The sequence below is a fragment of the Calonectris borealis genome, chromosome 5 (assembly GCF_964195595.1).
Source record: "Calonectris borealis chromosome 5, bCalBor7.hap1.2, whole genome shotgun sequence".
NCBI classification, from domain to species: Eukaryota; Metazoa; Chordata; class Aves; order Procellariiformes; family Procellariidae; genus Calonectris; species Calonectris borealis.
In genome coordinates this window covers 7041615-7059858 of record NC_134316.1, presented here as the reverse complement: position 1 = coordinate 7059858, position 18244 = coordinate 7041615, and the positions used below count along the sequence as shown (strand labels likewise).

At 36.3% G+C, this 18244-nt stretch overlaps 1 protein-coding gene across 1 annotated transcript in view; it reads right to left on the bottom strand.

Moving 5' to 3' along the window:
• The window catches only part of LRRC9 (leucine rich repeat containing 9), a 40431-nt gene that overhangs the window by 453 nt on the left and 21734 nt on the right, over window positions 1-18244 (bottom strand). Inside the window, 13 exon segments of the mRNA XM_075152423.1 lie at window positions 208-329; window positions 331-386; window positions 4315-4383; window positions 4575-4792; window positions 5371-5507; window positions 8389-8527; window positions 8881-8993; window positions 10660-10790; window positions 11315-11437; window positions 11709-11929; window positions 12342-12482; window positions 12485-12512; window positions 17390-17572. Of these exon segments, the coding sequence (XP_075008524.1) occupies window positions 208-329; window positions 331-386; window positions 4315-4383; window positions 4575-4792; window positions 5371-5507; window positions 8389-8527; window positions 8881-8993; window positions 10660-10790; window positions 11315-11437; window positions 11709-11929; window positions 12342-12482; window positions 12485-12512; window positions 17390-17572 (1681 nt within the window).

Genomic DNA, 18244 nt, shown 5'->3' with positions numbered 1-18244 from the left:
AACTGACAAAAATATGTATTCCTCCAGAAAACACATGTGTTTCCCAGCTCTGGGAATATTGTGAGAAACTTATAGACTTGCAAGATACCCAGGAAAGATAAAAATGTACTTGTAAAAATGCTTTATATGGCCACATAATATGTAGCATGAGGGAGTATAACTATGTTAAGTATTCAGGAATACGTAATCCTGTTTGTTTATGCTTACTTTCATTTGACTTATTCTGTAGAGGCTTTTCAAGTTCATGACCAAATGTAAGATCAGAGCCAAATAAATGGTTAACTTTTTCATTCAGATTCCCATTTGTTATTCTGAGAGGATTATGTCTCGTTCGCTGGCAGTGCAGGAAATCCAGAGTCCTCTGGAAAGTTTGCAACTGGAAAACCCTTCATAAGAAAAGGAAAAACAAAAATAAAGATTACATATCTTGGTCTTTATGATAGAAATGTCTTTTTGGTTTTGCAGTAATGGAACAGTAATGATCAACTTTTTGTGAGTAAAGAACTCTAGGATCAGTTCTTCAAATTACTGTTGTGAGCTTAAGATTTGACTATTGCACTTTCTAGATAAGCTGTCAAAAACAGAAGCTATGCAGGTTGTGTACATTAAAAAGCACCAGTAGCTACGAAACTCAAATGCTTGAAACGAAATTGTAACCATTTCAAGAACAAAGCTACTGTAATGCACTGAAATTGTTTTTACTGAGAAAGATGGAAAACAATACATTTTCAAATGTATTTGAAACCCATTACAGGGGATGGCTGGCACGGGGCTGATAAAAATTCAGCTTTGGAAGGATCTTTTTAAAATACTTAGTAGTTCCTCAGTCTCACTTTGTGACCATCACTTCTTGTAGCAACTGATTTAAGGCTGTGTGCTAGTCAGTGCCAGTTTGTTAATTTTGTTAAAACTGGGTACAGTACAATGACAACAGTGATTGCCTCCTGCAAATAATCTCTGATTCAGCAGTGACAATGTTAAAAGAGATTTAATCAGTAGCGTGAAAAAAGAAAATATGATTATGTACAGAGAGTTCTTGTGTCTACCTACTAAATAAAGTGCTAGCCTACTTTCTGCTGGGAAAAACTCTTCTGAAGCTTAAGATCAAAAGCACTTTTTAAGCTTAAACAACACCATACGGTTTCAATTCTTGCTTTCTAACAAGCACTTTAAAAAGCACAACTAAAATGCAACTGACAAACTTAAAAAATCTTTTGTGTAGTTCCACTTGAATGATCTAATGAGAAAATGGCTCAGTTCTGTTGTAGCTAATGAGGTATAACATCTTCACTGAACCTGAATATAAAACAGAGATTTCTCTAAAGATATAGTCTTAATATGCTTCTATTGCTTTACTCATTCTGCCATGTTTTTATTTAAGTGATGTCCAATGAATAAAAGCACAGGTCAGTTTTGAAATAAAACATTTACACATGAAATTACTCAATCCAAAAGTGCTTTGAACTCTGCATACAAGCATTGTGGCTTCAAGCGGGAAAATGTGTTTCACTAACTTATTAAGGTCCCGAGTCTGCAAACAGAGATATTAATGTAGCCAGACAGGGATCTGTGATAACACATTTTTGACAGATGAAGTTCTGAGACAGAACCCAAGTGTACATGGATTTTAACCTATCTGGTTTCAGCAGTGAGCTACTATCAATGTGAAGACTGAGATTTGGCAAAACAGTGAAGATACCACCAATACCAGTATCAAATAATAGCATTCATTCAGGTAGTACCTAGAAGCTAATATCCTGCTGAAGGGCATTATTTATATAACAAAATATTTATGCCAATAAATTTATACAAAGATACAACATGGACATAACTTATAGGTGTGGGAAGCGTAAGGTAACAGCAAAGTGGCTAGATTCAGTGCAGCAAGTAGTATTTGCAGCTCAGCAATAGTTTAGATGTGGTTGGGCATGGTGACTGCGTCATGGCAGTAAAAAATTTAAGGAGACAACTGGAGTAGAATAATGTGGTGTAGGTGTCTACTGGTAGTGCTTCTTATCTATAAAGCAAAGAGGTTGAGGAAAAGCTGGACAGGTTGATGAGGATGGGAGAATAAAACCGATCGTACTGTTGCTTTTCATCATCCTTAGTACTTATATTTTAGATGTGTAAAAGAACTGTTTCTGTGCTCCATCAGTATGAAACTGAGATACGGAGAGAACTGGCTTGCACAACACAAAGTCGGAACAGACTCTAGATCTCCTCATTACTCTATTGATCCTTCTGGGGAAATCGATGGTTAAAACGCATACTGCAGCCTTTTTTGCTGGAAGGAAGGAATTCTGTTCATCAAACAAATCTCCAGAGAAGTTTCATGCTGTGATACAGAAAACACAGGTCTGCTGTGGGACAACAAACTCTTTCAGTGAGTGGGGTCTTAGTGATAAACAGAATCACAGAGACAATGAACCTTCTGTTTGTAGGAGACACGTGCTGGGCTACCCTCCTCTCTGACTCCTTGCTGTTGTTATTGTTATTCTTGTATTTAGGATACCTAACTGTGAATCCTACTAAAAATGTCTGTTCCAGTGAATTTATACTGTAAAATGAGATGAGGCACACCCAATGAATGCAGACAGACTGACAGATGGGTGAGCACAAGAAAATAATGAGCAATAAAATTAGCCAGTGTGAGACAATGGTCACAGCAGATGCCCAACTGTTGTGAAGCTTTCTTTTGGTTTCATAGTCAGTGAGAGTTTCAGGGCAAAGTCTGGAGGAAAACAACAAGGTAGCTTGTTCAGGGAGCCCCTTCTCAATAAAAGGAGTAGCAAAGGTAGAAATATGGCAGTGAAAAAGGAGTGTTGATGACCAGTAACAGTGGTCAGCTCATGGTATGCAATTGCATCTCAAGGCATTAGGAGATGACCTCACTCTCAACAAGAAGCATGGGGATGGATAAGACTGAACCACAGTGATGGAGACAAGTACTTTGATGAGGAGGGACAGTGAGAGCTAACACAAAGCAACAGGTTTATGGGCAAAGCAGTATATGAAGAATATCATCTGTGTTAAAGTATTTCCAATGGATACAGATGGGATAAGATCTTTCAAGAATATATGATATTGCATTATCAAATTATAGTTGAAAATAATTATGAAAGTAACTATCAGCAAGAAGAGAAACTGGAATCAGGTATGTCAAGAATCCCATTTACTGAGAAAGGACGGACAGGGAAGTTGTAATGGCATCCTGGCAGGATGATAGGAAGAACCTGTTACAGGTTCTCACATTCATTAAATTCTATGGTGAAGAAAGGGAGCAGATAGTATGTCTTTTATTTTTCCTGACTTTACAAAACCTGAGATTGCTTCAGAGAGGCTATCTAGAAGGAAAAAAAAAATCTATTTGAATAACATTTGCTTTATTTGTTCCAGGGGCCTGTAGTCAGCTTTTATCCTCTCTTCTGCATTTACTGGCAGTTGAAATACAAGCAATGAACAGTAGTTCTTCTTGAGAGAACCCTGTGCAAAAGAAATACAAATTAACCCAGAAATGGGGTCTTTGTCCAAGAAGTCAATCTGATAGTATCTTGGCTACACCAGCAAATGTCTGAACCAAACCTTACACCAATGCTACTCTCCTAGAAACAGAATCCAAACTATGCATAAATGACTACATACCTTTGAGCAACGTTTTTCAACTTTAAGTGCCCATGAATAACTGACACTTTGTACTGACAAATTTATACCTTCCTCATCAAGTTAGCCCAGACCACAGCAGCTTCTCATGGCCCTCAGCACATATGAGGATTCGAGTGCACTGTGCGCCCTGCAGAGACAGTACTACGTTGAAAAACAGAAACATGTCTGGGAAAAAAGAAACCTGAAATTTCCCTTCGGGACTTTTCCAAGGAGTGATGTGCAAAACAACAAAGAAGATTGCTGTTGAGCCATTTTAAAAATAAAATCAAGTATTTCAGAAATCCTTTAACATTCTTCGACCTTGCTTCACAGATCTGACCTGCTTTGGAATATTGAAAGGACAGCCCATCACTGCAACACACTCATGCAAACACATACATTTTAAATTTATCTTGCAGCACTATAAGAACAGTATGCTGAAGAATGAGGGCCTTCTGATCACAGTATGGCACTGAGACAGGCACAGTGAGGCAATGTGATCATCATGCATACTATGAAGCTTTCAATCCTAAAACAATAATAGCAGATCCTTAGGAATGACCTGTTTATGGAGAAATTCTTAATAGTTTTAATGATTATGAAGAATAAATATTCAGTGTAAAAAGTGAAATACACATCTGAAATACACACAATGCAAATGAATGTACTCACTGGATTTCCGTGTTTTGAGAGCACCTTAAGACTGGGAATAACTTGAAGTTTTTCTAGTTCAGATGATTCCTGCCCAAAAGATAAAAAATACACCATATGTCAGGAATTCTCAAAAGTCTTACAACTGATATATATATTTTGGGGAAAATACTGGTAATTTTACTCAGCCAAATCCATAGAAGAAAATGGGAATTTTGCCTGAAAACAGTCCACCACCTTTAGCCCACTGAATCTACAGCATTAACAAAAATATACTGTACTTGAATTCTGTTGAAGTCCAGAAAGAGTTTCTGTAATTTTACCACAGGTTGTAAACTGTTCAGTTCTCGTATTTGGTTTTGCTCCAGATGAAGAGTCAAAAGACCATTCTGACTAGCAAGAAAACCTTGTAAAATAATTTTAGTGCGGTTATGATCCAAAAGCAAGTCCTGCAGAAATTGGAGACCTTCAAATCCTTCAATTTGACTGATATAGTTTCCTAATATAGCGAGAGTAAACGCATGGAATCATCTTTAATGGATTTGGATTCCTTTCCAGCAAAAAATTATCTTAAGCAAAAGCAGCTCACGAACTTTCTGAATTACTTGTATGTTGTTTTGGACCACTTCAGTGACAGTGGACAACAGTGTGTTTGATTTCATCTGTCTATCTGCCATGTCTATTTAAAGCAAAATATCTTCCTAAAATAAAAAGGGCATCTTGAGGAACAAGACTTAGGTCAATCACTATTGTCGGTATTGCTTATAGTGAGAAGGAAATTTCCTCAGTGTGGAACTTGCTGCTGGCCATGAGCTGACAAATATATCTTCTACATGCTGGTTACCCTGCTCTGCCCTTGACAAGTGAGGTACAGTTGCGCAGGATGGAAGAATTTCACTGTTCAACATCTGAAAAATCTTGGACCCAGGGCAAGAATTAAAACTAGGATATAATTCTTATTGGGGTCAAGACCAGAGAAGACTCCCCCACAAATTCAAGGCACAAAGTGAAGACTGGACACAAGGAAAGTATTGTAAAATGCTTGAATGAATATATAGAAAAGTTGCTACCACCTACTCTGCGAAAACAGGAGTTTCAAGTTTTTTAGCCTGCTAAGCTGGAGCTGGGCCATGTTAGTAGTTCTATTATAGCCCAGATGAAAATCTTCCAAACTCTGCATTATCACGGGCAGGTTTTCTCCAAATTCTGCATCCCTAAACCAATAAAGCAAACAAGAGTATGATGCCACAATTTTCCTTGGACAGAAGAACTTCAGCATTTCCCACCCCCCAAAAAAAGATTATGAAGGGTATATATATGAATGACTGCAATTTCACTAATCACTGGAACAGGTTTCACAGGAATTACACCTGTATATGTTAAAAATATCTGATGAAAATAAAACAAATCCACTACTTCGAGGTGGAAATACTCCATATATAAACTTCTATTCTGGGGAAGCTAGGTCAAGTTTTCTGGACCATGGAAATCAAACAAATAAAAAAACCCCCTCCTTTGCTCACAGAAGTCTGAGGACAAGAAAAGAAAATGGCTGTAAACCGCTGCTAAATTTATAAAATACTTGTGGCAACCTTTGGGTGTATTCTCACAACAGTTGAATGACAATAAGGCAAAATAAAATAATATGCACTGTTCTACTAATATGTTTGTAAAAGCTTCATTTCTGTTATGTCTGACCTGTAATTAGGTAGCATGAACTAATAGATTAAGAAAGAGAAGGGAAATAGAGTACTAATTTTAGCTTTGCTTCTTCCTTACAACCCAGCTAATGAAACAGTGTGCTTAGCAACCTCAGTTTCCATAAAAACACTAAATATTGGTGATTGCTGAGCAGCTACTGACTTGACTACATTCACACATCACAAACAAAACAATATCCAAACTGTATGTAAATATGTAATATTAATTTCTTTTAAGAAGTCTAAATATGTAATATGTATTTTTATGCTTTACACAGGCTTATCTCACAAGAGAGAATTAAGAGTTAATTCAACTTCTAAAGAAAGTGTCAAGAGGATCTGGGGAAGGTTTAAGAACATTTTTGTTCTTAGAATATCTCACAATTGAGAAAGAAGGCAAGAGTCATTAAAAAGACAGTATTCACTTAGTGGGAAATCAAAGGCAGCTATAATAAATGAAAAAATAAAGAAATGGATGGTAAAAAGTAAAAACGTGCAAGAAATTGATGAAAAGAGCAAATGCACAGAAGGGGACATCAATGCTTGTAGCATTAAGAACACTAAGAAAGAGTTTGAAAGTATATCAATAACAAAAGTAATCCTGACAGTGGTATTGGATCTTTACTCGCTGAAGATGGTAGAAGTATCAATAAATCTGAAATGAAGCATAGTTGTTCACTAAATACTTTTGTGTTCCATTTGTGGGGGAAAAAGGGCAATGTTATTCATATCACACGATAATAATGAAATAATTTCCATTCTAGTATCGACTTAGAGGTTGTTAAGTAACAGCTACTGAGCTAGAATCTGACATGTTTAAATCAGTGACTCTGAGTAAGTCACATTTGAAGAAGCTGGCTGAGAAACATCATGGAATATTTATGTTGACTTTCACTAAGTTTGGGAACATCAGCCAAGATTCAGTGGCCTGCAAAAAAGCTAAAATTTGTCAATATTTAAAAAGGGAAAGGGGAGGAAACTAGAAGGCATTAGTGTAAAAAAATCCCTCCCATTAACAAGAGGGGCATTCCTACAGTTACTGAACAATTATTTCAAGTCCTTTTTGAGCCCCTGGTCTGTATAAAGCATGTTCATCTCTCATGAGGAAGCAGATAAGCAAAATGAGCACGGAAATTTGTCACACTATGATGGAAGCCCGAACAGCCCATATCCATCCGTGCTTCTGCCAATATCCCTTTTCCCCAGAAAATCTGAAAACAAATTCACGTTTTTCCCACACTCCAGATGCTGAGCATATGCAAAGAATGAAGACAAGAAGAGCTGGGTGAAGTCTTAAGAAGTATGCACACAACAACTAGGTTTTGCAGGATTCTCTGATGCTCTGTCACTGTTACTTTTATAAAACTTGACCAATGTATAGAGGGAACTCTGCATGGTGACTTTGCAAGACTTGTCTGATATGGTAAAACTGAATTTGACTAAGGATGTTGCCTTATCCATGCAGAAACAAGTAAATGAATCCTGGCAGGTCCCAGAAGTTTCAGTCCTGGAAGAGTGCACAGATGAGAAATGCAAACTGAAAGGTAATTTGAAAATGCTCTTTAGGACATAGGCTGATCTAATGTTGATGGCAAAAGGAAGAAGAAAGAAGTGTGACCGTCTCCTTCAGAGGATGACGAAAAGAATATCACTTATGAAATGAGCAAAGGAAAGGAGGTTTAATGGTGAGATGAATGACTGCTTAGACTACACACAACATTGCAGAAGAACTTTGGATGAATATACAAAAGCCTTCTTTATGCTCATAAAAGGTACTGTAGTCTGAACTGGCTGAACTCATTGATTCTAACAAGGGGTTGTGACTGCCATCAGAATACTACACAGTGTAAGGCAGCTGAATTTGCACAGGTCAGGCTCAAAGGACTGAAATACTATCTCACTATCTGAATATATTCCTAAAGTTTTGTAGTGTAATGTTATACAAATTTAAGTAAGGAATGAAAACAGAATATCAATGATCAATCTGATCAGATATATGTGTCCACACTCTCCCAGATCAAACCAGCAGCCAGAGAGAGGTAGGTGGTTCCCTTACTCAAAATGAAATCCTTTGTAGGAAGGTGAAAAAACTTCAGTGTATGCCTAACTACCTCTGCGATAGGATCCAAAGAACAGACGACAGCAGCCTCATATAGTTTGACGAAGAAGTGGCCTAACAAGTTCTTCACAAAGAACTTAGGAAAGAAATGCCAACTAGATGATGCCAAACATACCATATGTGTGCAAAACAAACAAACAAAAAAACCATACTGGGTTTCTTCAAGCTAGGAGGGGAAAAAAAAGGGAGATGCAAAGCTACTGACACTGAAGGCACCTTCTTCCTCCTCAGTGGAGTAAAGAAGAGATAAAAGTATATTTTAAAAGCTGGTGGTACTTGCTTTCTTTGGCAAGTCCTTCCTGTCCACAGCCACGAGAGGCCACTTTCCAGTATAGCTGCTGCCTATTTGTTACCTGATTTGTGAGCTTTTGTCCAGGCAGTATTGATTCAATGTGATTGTAGTTCAGACACAATACTTGTAAAAAGGAAACATAATTAATCAAACAGAATGTTTCTCTGCTAACACATGAGCAAAACTGCCAATTACATTTTTCTGATTCAGAAATTTGATCTTTAGAAAGACAACTGGTTAGTTTAAAGTGCTTAAAAAAGTTCGGTGCAATTCATTGATTTTGGATCACATTACTGCAACAATACTGTAAAATTGAAACAGTGGTTGCAATCAGCTTTGTGCTGATTGATTGCTGTTGTTTCAAAACCCCACGAACAACAAGGTATTAAAGGAGATTAAAGACCGTATTTTCAATCGAAGGAAATTAGTTTATCATTAATATTATTAGGAAAAATAGAAAAGACTGTGTCATGAACCCACCTTGGCATTAGGAAGGAAGATTGAACCACTGAAAGACATGAGATTATTGTTCTGTAAATTCAAACTGCAGACATTTCTAAACTGGTCTGCTAGCACCAGCTCTGCAGCTCTGAATTAAGTAAAAAAAGACAAATATGGATTTAGAATACAAGTAACATAGAAAAATAAGATAGAAAAGAGATATATAGCATGAGCGGATCCATAACATGCTGGCTTTGGGGTAAGAAATGCAACATGCTCCTATGAAAGAAGCACCCTAATGAAAATCTCACGACAAATTCACAGTTCTTTTTCCAGTAGTAAACAATTGATTTGATTCTGACACCAAAGGCAAGGGTTTTCAACAGTCTGCTCTGTTTGCTTCTATATCACATTACTGAAATTCCAGTTCCATACCTCTTAGGCTGTTTTCACTGCTTTCCAGCAGCTCTGAAGCTGCAATTGCTCAGATGGAGTATTCCATTCTCCACTTACCCCAAGGCACCACACAGATTGTAATTATGTACCTCAGCTGTGTCAAAGGCTGCTTGCAAGGTACTTGTTACTACTTACTGGTAGAAGCAGGATACTCTATTGGTCAGAGAGACATTGCTCAAGTAATTTTTAGGAATTCATAACTGTTGTTACATCTGTGTACATGTGCTGTTGATACATCTCTTCAAGATATTCAAGGCTTGCAACCGTAATACCTTAAAAGGCACATAGTCAGTGTTATAGTATTGCTCTACAACCTTTTACAACAAAGCCTCCAAGGAATGAATGTCCTTGCAGAAAATAATCCTGACAAGAATGTTTAAATACTTGTATCTGTCCTCACATCTTAAAACAGTCTCTTGAAATCAAGAGTCAAACTAAAAGGAGTTACAATTTCTTTACAAACAACACATACTCAATTCCACCAAAGTATTGACACTGATATTCCTGGCATGGCGATACTCTTGCTGAAGGCCGTCTAGGCTATTTAAGACCAAAAGAAGATGATCGTGGACTATGCCATGAAAATTGTCTTCACATGTTACATCAGGTAGGGACTTTAACTGACAGATGCAGGGTATGGGGAAAGAATAAAATATAAATATGTCTCTAAGAAGACAAATACATACATACAACCAAAGTAGTACTTTCCTAAAGATTAATATCAGGGATGATGTCTGCAAACAAGTGTGACTAGTGCTGTGTAAAATATTTTTGTTGCAGAACAGTGACTGTCCCACTGGGTGCACATACTAGTGTTCAGCTAAAGATGCATTTAATGCAACTAGTCACAGGTCATTCTTGCTCTAAATTCTTGCTCTAAATTCCTGTAGATCTACAATGAACAAGGTAGCTTCTTCAGAAATCAGAAGATTGCAGAAGCAGCAGTGCACACACATACATGTCTCTTCCCACTTTGGCCGAATTTATTCTGAAAGGAATCAGATCAGATGGGTTTTGATCAAATAAAATCTCTCTTCTAGATATACTTGGTCTGGAGCCAGTACCCTATCTCTCCTAGCCATTTTCTGTCAAACTGCATGCAGGCAGCACCACTACCTAAATAAAAAATGGAAGCATCTAGAGAAAGAATATTTCTTCAATGAAACTGCGGAAAATAACCCTTTGTGATGAAAAATTACACTTATTTTATGGATCGGTCAAGGGAATTTGGCCTGCAAATGCTAGGGAATTATCAGGCATATTTGCTAAATACAGATTCTAGCTTTAGATTTTCATGTTCTACCCACAATATTAGATGCTACTTTTAATAGATAATGCAATTCTGAAAATCACTGCACCTGATATTAGAAGCTGTCCAATTTAATTCTTGCATTTCTGTGAAGTCTGAATGTTCCAGTCTATCTGCAATCATGTCAGAGGTGAGTTTGCCTCCAAACAAATCTTTTGCACTTTCTCCTTCTGTTGGTTCCTGTTAAATGCATTTGAAGTGATGTCTGCTATATTAATGCAGATCTAGAACTATCATAGTAATATAGGCAAGAAACATTTTAAAATTCAATGAATTAAAAATGTTTAAAATCAAAGTAACTTAAAAAGTGTTATTTTGTCTTTATATGAGCAGACCGGGATGACTGTTTTCTTGTGGAACAGATTAATGGAGATAGTCTGTGTTCTCTGTTAGTTTACAATATAGATTTGTAAGTAATGTACACTAATTTCATAGGTTTTAGAAATGATTAAGCTCCAAAATTATAGTTAAAGCCTTGGGAACCCTAGCAATGTGCCAGGACACTATTGTGCTAGGTACTATTACAAAAAAAGGCAATTTCTACCCCAAAATGACTAAAGAGAGGCAGAAACAGACAATGGAGTATTATGGAGTATATGAAAAGATTACACACATATTAACAAGTCAGATCAGCTGGGTCTGGATTTGTTAAAGAATTATTTTTTTAAAAGTTATAGTAATAATCTGCATACAGAGCAACTTACTACTGCGATGCCACCTAAGGCTTTGAGAAAGGAAAGATGGAATAATACAAATAGTCAGTAGTGATCTTGTTTCCAGACTATTCAATTTCTACTCATGTCCAAAATTATCAGATTAGTTAAACCCTAAGTAGAAAAAAGCACAGGTTAATTAATATAACTTTAAAACATCCCTATATAGCTGCATTCAGACTACTTTGTTTTCAGCTCCTTCTTCAGCTGTCATCTGCATGGCTCAAAACTGAGAAATCACTTTACAAAATCCAGATATCTTCATTTAGATTAATAGCACTTTTCAACACTCAAGCCACAAAGAAAGACCTTACAGTGAGTGAAAACTATACCAACATCGCCTTAAAAGTCTTTGTGCTCTTACACAGTTTTACAGAGTCTGAACATAAATAAGAATCAGGGCCTCAGTCTCCAAAACAAAGTTATTATTTACGTATAACTCTAGTAGGGGGTAAGTTTTCTTTAAACCAACTAAAGATGTGATTCTGTTGTTCTCATTGGAAATGTAACGAGGATAAGACAGATTTTCAAACACATGTTTTTTGAGGCTGATAAGATGGTTATTGTTTACACTATGTCTTGTAAGTTTGGTGAACTTTGAAATTCCTTGAAAAATAAACAAGATGCACTTAAAGTGTATAAAAGTATAAAGTGAGCTGTAATAGAAAAAGGTGGCTGATACAGAAGCTAAAACAAGTTACAAGTGACACAGTTTGTGTTACTGGGTCCAACTGTAACTAGATCAATGATCATTAGATCAATTAGATCATTAAACATAGATAAATATGCACATTTTAATAAGAAATACTTACTTTGCTGGAACATAACTGTTCTGCCTCACTCCCTTTCTTCCGTTCTGCTAAAGATACACTTAGATTTTTTAATATTTGAAAACCTCACTCCGTTAGCAGTGAGTAAAAACTCACCCTCTATAATATTTCACTATAAAGAAACATTTCTACTGTGTCCCAGCTTAACAGCCTGTATTATGACTGTATTACCATGGTAAATATAGTACCATCTAGTGTTGAAATGTAGTTTTCAGCTAGAGTGAGTTTTTCAAGACAAGACTCTATTCCTTCTATTTGTGAGAAATTGTTGTTGCTAAATGATGCCCATCTTATGTACTCCAATTTTTCCAAGTTGGAAATTTTGAAGAGTGTTGGTCATCCAGATTTAAGACAGTGATCTGTAATGAAACTCAGTATTAGAATTGAAAGAAACCAACCAGTCAATTAATCTGTAAATTAATTCCACCTATTTATTCTGTGTTCAGTTTCTATGTGTACATTTCCTACTAATATCAATGGCAATTTCTTGGATGCAGAGTGTGATATTTCCCCATTATGCAACAGAGCTACTCATCTTTAATACATTTCAAAAAAGTTCAGCTTCTCCTCCAAAACCAAGAACTCTACGACATAAGTATGCCAGCTCCCAAACGTACCTTTAGCAGTTGAAGCTATTTGAACATAGACTTTTTTTTCTTGTCTGTGTTAGATCTTAGATAGTTTTGTTCAATTTAAATCCTTCTGCAATACATGATTATTTTATTGGCTAGTCTGCTTTACACATCCTCATTCTGCAACAGGACTTTAATGGAAACAGGATTTCAGCCTAACACCAAGGCTGGATATTTAGTCTAGAAGAGGCTGAGTGCAAAGTCAGAGCAGAATTTATCCTAACTTTATAGTTCTTCGTGCTTTTTATATACAAAGTACTCTTTTCTCTATATCATAGATTAACAAATTCAGTAATTTTCTTGTTTGAAATATTCTTGAACAGAAACAAATAAATGTCAATACCAAACATATATTTTGTTGCCCAGGTTGTGAAATGACTTTCTTACACAGGATCTGACTTTAGACACCTGGCAGCAAGCTTCCTGTAAAGACAAGGCTGTCATTGATCCTATCTATAACCTGTTTGTATGACTACTATCCCCCTTTCTGATAATACTACAGTATGTGAGCCAATCATTGTACAATAGAGAAAAGAAAAGATCACAGAGTCCCAGTCAAAAAATTCAAATTGTATGGCAGGGGCCCAAAATATCCAGTACTTAATCACTTAAAGATAAATAGATAAATAATCACTTAAATATTCAGTACCATTAGATTGGCTTTGATGATGACTAAAGAACATTTTTTGGCTATATTATTTTATTTTCCAAAGTATTTATCATACCCTTTATGAATCCCTTCTCTCTGATGTCACAAAACATACACGACATATGGTAAAGCATTAATTTTCCTGGCAATTTTTCTAAACATGAATTCCCTAATGCACACAGAATGAAATGCTACGCTTATCAGCAGAAATGTGTTTTCCTCTAGCTATTCTATATTCTAACAACAAATTGAACTGACAGAGGAGCTTTTAACCTTTCATATTGGGTAGATTAACATGATTTCAGCTGATGGATCAGAACAGGTTAGGATGACCTTGGATCTTCCTCCACTGACTCTTGCGGCTTTTTGCTACCTCAGTTTCCTAAGGAAACAAGGCTAATGTGATTGTGCTATCTGTATATCCATCTTTTAGCCTTACCACTAATTTTTAAACCTATTGGTGAGTTTCGGCCCAATTTGTCAGACAAGCTACTTGACTTCCTACAAATGCCATGAAAATGAGCAGCTGAGTGAGAGTTATAAACTGACGATCCCAGTGAAGGGAAGGCTGGACATTGGCTCAGCTACAATGCCAGACACTAGAGGATCCAGGAGAGACCTGTTGTGAATGATCTGAGAAACTCTGAGAACTCATACCTGATTAAGCACTGGATAACCCAAAGACAAGGCTCTTTCTTAAGGCAAACCAATTTCCTTCAGTCCTACTGCTCATCAAGTGACTGCTTCATTAGTTTATAATTTTAGGTAGTCTTTCAAGGTGAGAGATAATGTTAAAAGGGTTATTCTCAATGTTTGCTGGTTTGAAATTAGACCTACTAGTTTGCTTCTTGCAATTGGTTTTTCATATTGATATTTAGTAGTATTCTGTGAAAGTTTTAATCCTGCCCGATCACAAGAAATGGATTAGTATAGAGTTCAATATGCATGTGGCAAAGCTCATTTGCCTTTAGACATGAAATATGCCTAAGCCTCTAAATTTTAGGGAGGGTATATCTGAAGGGTCAGTATTAGAAAACTGTGTTGCTATATGCATTAGAGAATTTATGTTTATAGAATTTACTAGGAGAACTAATGTTTCAACATGTTTCAACATTACACTTTTGTGACATCAGACAAAAGTTGGGTTCAAAACTGGCAGAATAAGTAAGCTAAGCATAGCTACTGAATTTTCTAATGAAAAATTTTCAGGGCCAATCTCTACTGATCAGGGAAAGAATGCAAAGGAGCTGACTTCAATTTCCTGAATCAGTCTGGTCCTCTCTTTATCCTTGCCACCAGTGTCCTTGCTCTTTAAATAATTGCTCAATATTCTTGAAGATTCACTAACACTCTCCTTTGAAATACTTCCAGAACATTTTGAATTCCTGATATCCTTAAATGAAACAAGTAGATTAAGGACTTTGTCTTGCCTTAGGAGGCGATTCTTTAAAACAACAAGCAAGTGTATCTCATAAGCACGTCCTTTACATAGCCTTTGTGTATTAAAAACGGTAATTTTCATATGCCGAAAGCAGTCACGAGCAAAATGAATGACACAAGAACTTATGCTAAAAAATGTGAAGGCTAGTTAGGAGAGGTTTAAAGATGCAGAAGGTTAAGCACTAAACACTTCATCATTACACACTTTTTCGTTTACAGTTAAAAAAATCTTCACCCTTTTAAGTTTACAGGCTAAAGCAAATATTCATGAGCCCTACTGGACTGGGCCATGGCCCTTTTATACCACTACAGCTGAAGTGAATGAAAAACAGGAAAAATGATAGCAGTGAGAATAAAACAGTTGTTAGAAACACGGATTACTGAAAATGAAAGCTGAAAATGTCACTGAAAATTTGATGGCTAATATAATCAGAGATCATAATCAGAACCTAGTGAAATTCAAGCAATGCTATAGGCTTGATCCTATCTAAGGATTTAAAAATAGTCAATCAGAATACAGAAGATAGTTTCAATGCATATTTTTCCCTGCCTTTGAGAAGAACCATGATGAGATGCTCATAATTTACATGGATAAAAAAATACTTTGTATTTCATTAATAACTAAAAGGAATCTAAAACTGGAACTACTCATGTTAACATTTTTAAAGCAGGCATTTTTCAATCTAGGGTATTAATGAACCAGTTGAAGAACTTTCTGAGCCACTCATCAATTCATTTTATACAAATGATAGTATGCTTGGAAAGTTCTAGAAGGCTATGAACAAACTGAAGTTATAATAGTATTGAGGATAAATAGGATGACCAGAATAGGTGTGTTAGCTTGATAACATCCTTAGGTATCACAAAAAGGCTGATATGCAACACAGTAAATAATTACAAGTTAATGGCCTTATTAATAGATGCCAGTATGGTGCATAGGAAACAAAAATTAATATTAAATTGCTTTTAATGAAAATTTAAATGTATTGATAAGATTAATAGATTCTGTCTGAGAAAGTAATAAAAAAAAGATATCCAAAACTGAAGGTAACTCTTGTTAAACAGACAAAAACTAGTTAGAGGATGGATCTCAAAATCTAACTATAGAAATAAAATCATCACTTTACAGAGTATTTTTATTGATGTTATGCTTGAAATTCTTTTTCTCAATGACCTAGCAAAAAAGAGCAGGAGTTTCTTCCTGGTAAATTAGGAGATGACATAAAGGTGTTTGTACGGTCAGCTATAAACAGTTTTATAATGACTAACATGGTGGTCCTATTTAAAAAGCACATTTCTGCATGGAACAAACTGTAAATTATGTAGCTAGGAACAGAGAATTCACACTTGCACGATGAAAGACGGTATCTCAGGAACACTGAAAAGGACTAGAACTAATGGTAGAAAACTAGATGAATATGAGCTGGCACTGTTGCCACAATGACACACGTCAGTTAATATTTAATCATTGGACTAGTGAGGAGGATTAGGCAAGCAGAATTATTTCTGGGTATGTCATTATCAGTTCAGTGCTGGAAGTTTCTGTATAGTTTTGTAGGACGCTGCACATAAAAACCATGTAGACATAATGAAACATGTTCAGAAAGGAACTAGAATAATGTCATGAGAAGTAAAAAAACACTTTACAATGAGATGCTTAAGAAGTTCAACCTAACTTAGTTTCTTTAAGATAAGATAAAGTGGGATGATTTTGGCTAGGAAAAGATTTCTGGTCCTTTAGAACATCTGGTTTCACAAAGAGACAAAATGAGACCCAGTCAATTAAATTTGATAGTAGCCAAATTTGTATTAGAAACAAGATAGACGTGATAGAGAGATAGGAGAGGTAGATTCACTGTTACTGGAAATCTTCAAATAAACACTAAGAGTGGGTTTCATACCAGCACAACAATATCAGCAACAGAGATATCTCCATCTGTGGTGGCTGGTTGGGCTCTCTGGTAGGATGTAATTCACTTCAACCTACAGCAACCCTCTAAACGGTTAGGTGACTTGTGTCCCTAAACTATTTTGGTTTCCGCACTGTCTATAGAAGGAATGTAGGGTGACTATTTCAAATGTGGTTATCTACACTGTAGATAAGCAAAGTTAGGTAAAATTAATCCTAATCTGAATGGTTTACTCTAAAATCTGCTGTAGCTCAGAGAGATGGTATGAAATTGATGTACAAATTACCATGTAATGCTTTCTTGCCTGCTTTATGCATAAAGTCAATCTGGAGAATCTTGTTGGTACCCTTCGGTCTTAAAAACCTATTAATGCTAAGAAGACAGTTGCACTGCAAAATAAGTAACTTAAATGCCCTTTTCAGGGTATCCTGGACCTCCACTGAGGCATCTGGAAATGGCCATTCTCAGAGCTCAGGGGTAAGATAACCATTGGTTAGACTTGAATATGTTCGGAAATATTTTTTAACCAAAAAGCATAAAACCTGAAACCTAAGACAACAAAATAAAACTTTTAGAGAGACTAATCTAAATATTATCCTAAATACATTAAACAGCATCAGCCCAATCATAGAATACCAGTTATTACAATGCATCTGCGAATCCACCGTGTTCTTGCAAATTTGACAAAGAATTTTAGCGCAAGGAAATACACTGAGAATGGGATTTTTTTCTTCATCAGTCCTAGAATATTCTAACAGAGACACCCAAGGAAAAAAAAAAAGAAAACACTGTATTAAGAATGTAATATAACTACATATACTATGCATACTTCACAGCTTAGCATATAATAAATGGCATAAAAATCCTGATATTATTGGAAGGGGAAGGTGATGTATTAGTAGACATAATAATTCATAGATCTAATAAGTTTAATAGTTTGCAAGACTTCCATGGACCTTGCACATATCAAGTGTTTAGAGTTTTCAGAACATAAAACAGAGAAGGTAGACCTCATTAAAATGCTCTATATTAGAATCATAGAATCATAGAATCATTAAGGTTGGAAAAGACCTCTAAGATCATCGAGTCCAACCGTCAACCCAACACACCATGCCCACTACACCATGTGCCTAAGTGCCGCATCTACACGTCTTTTAAATACTTCCAGGGATGGAGACTCAACCACTTCCCTGGGCAGCCTGTTCCAAGGCCTGACCACTCTTTCAGTAAAGAAATTTCTCCTAATGTCCAATCTAAACCTCCCCTGGCGCAACTTGAAGCCATTTCCTCTTGTCCTATCGCTTGTTACTTGGGAGAAGAGACCAACCCCCACCTCGCTACAACCTCCTTTCAGGCAGTTGTAGAGAGCTATGAGGTCTCTCCTCAGCCTCCTCTTCTCAAGGCTAAACAACCCCAGTTCCCTCAGCCGCTCCTCACAAGACTTGTGCTCCAGGCCCTTC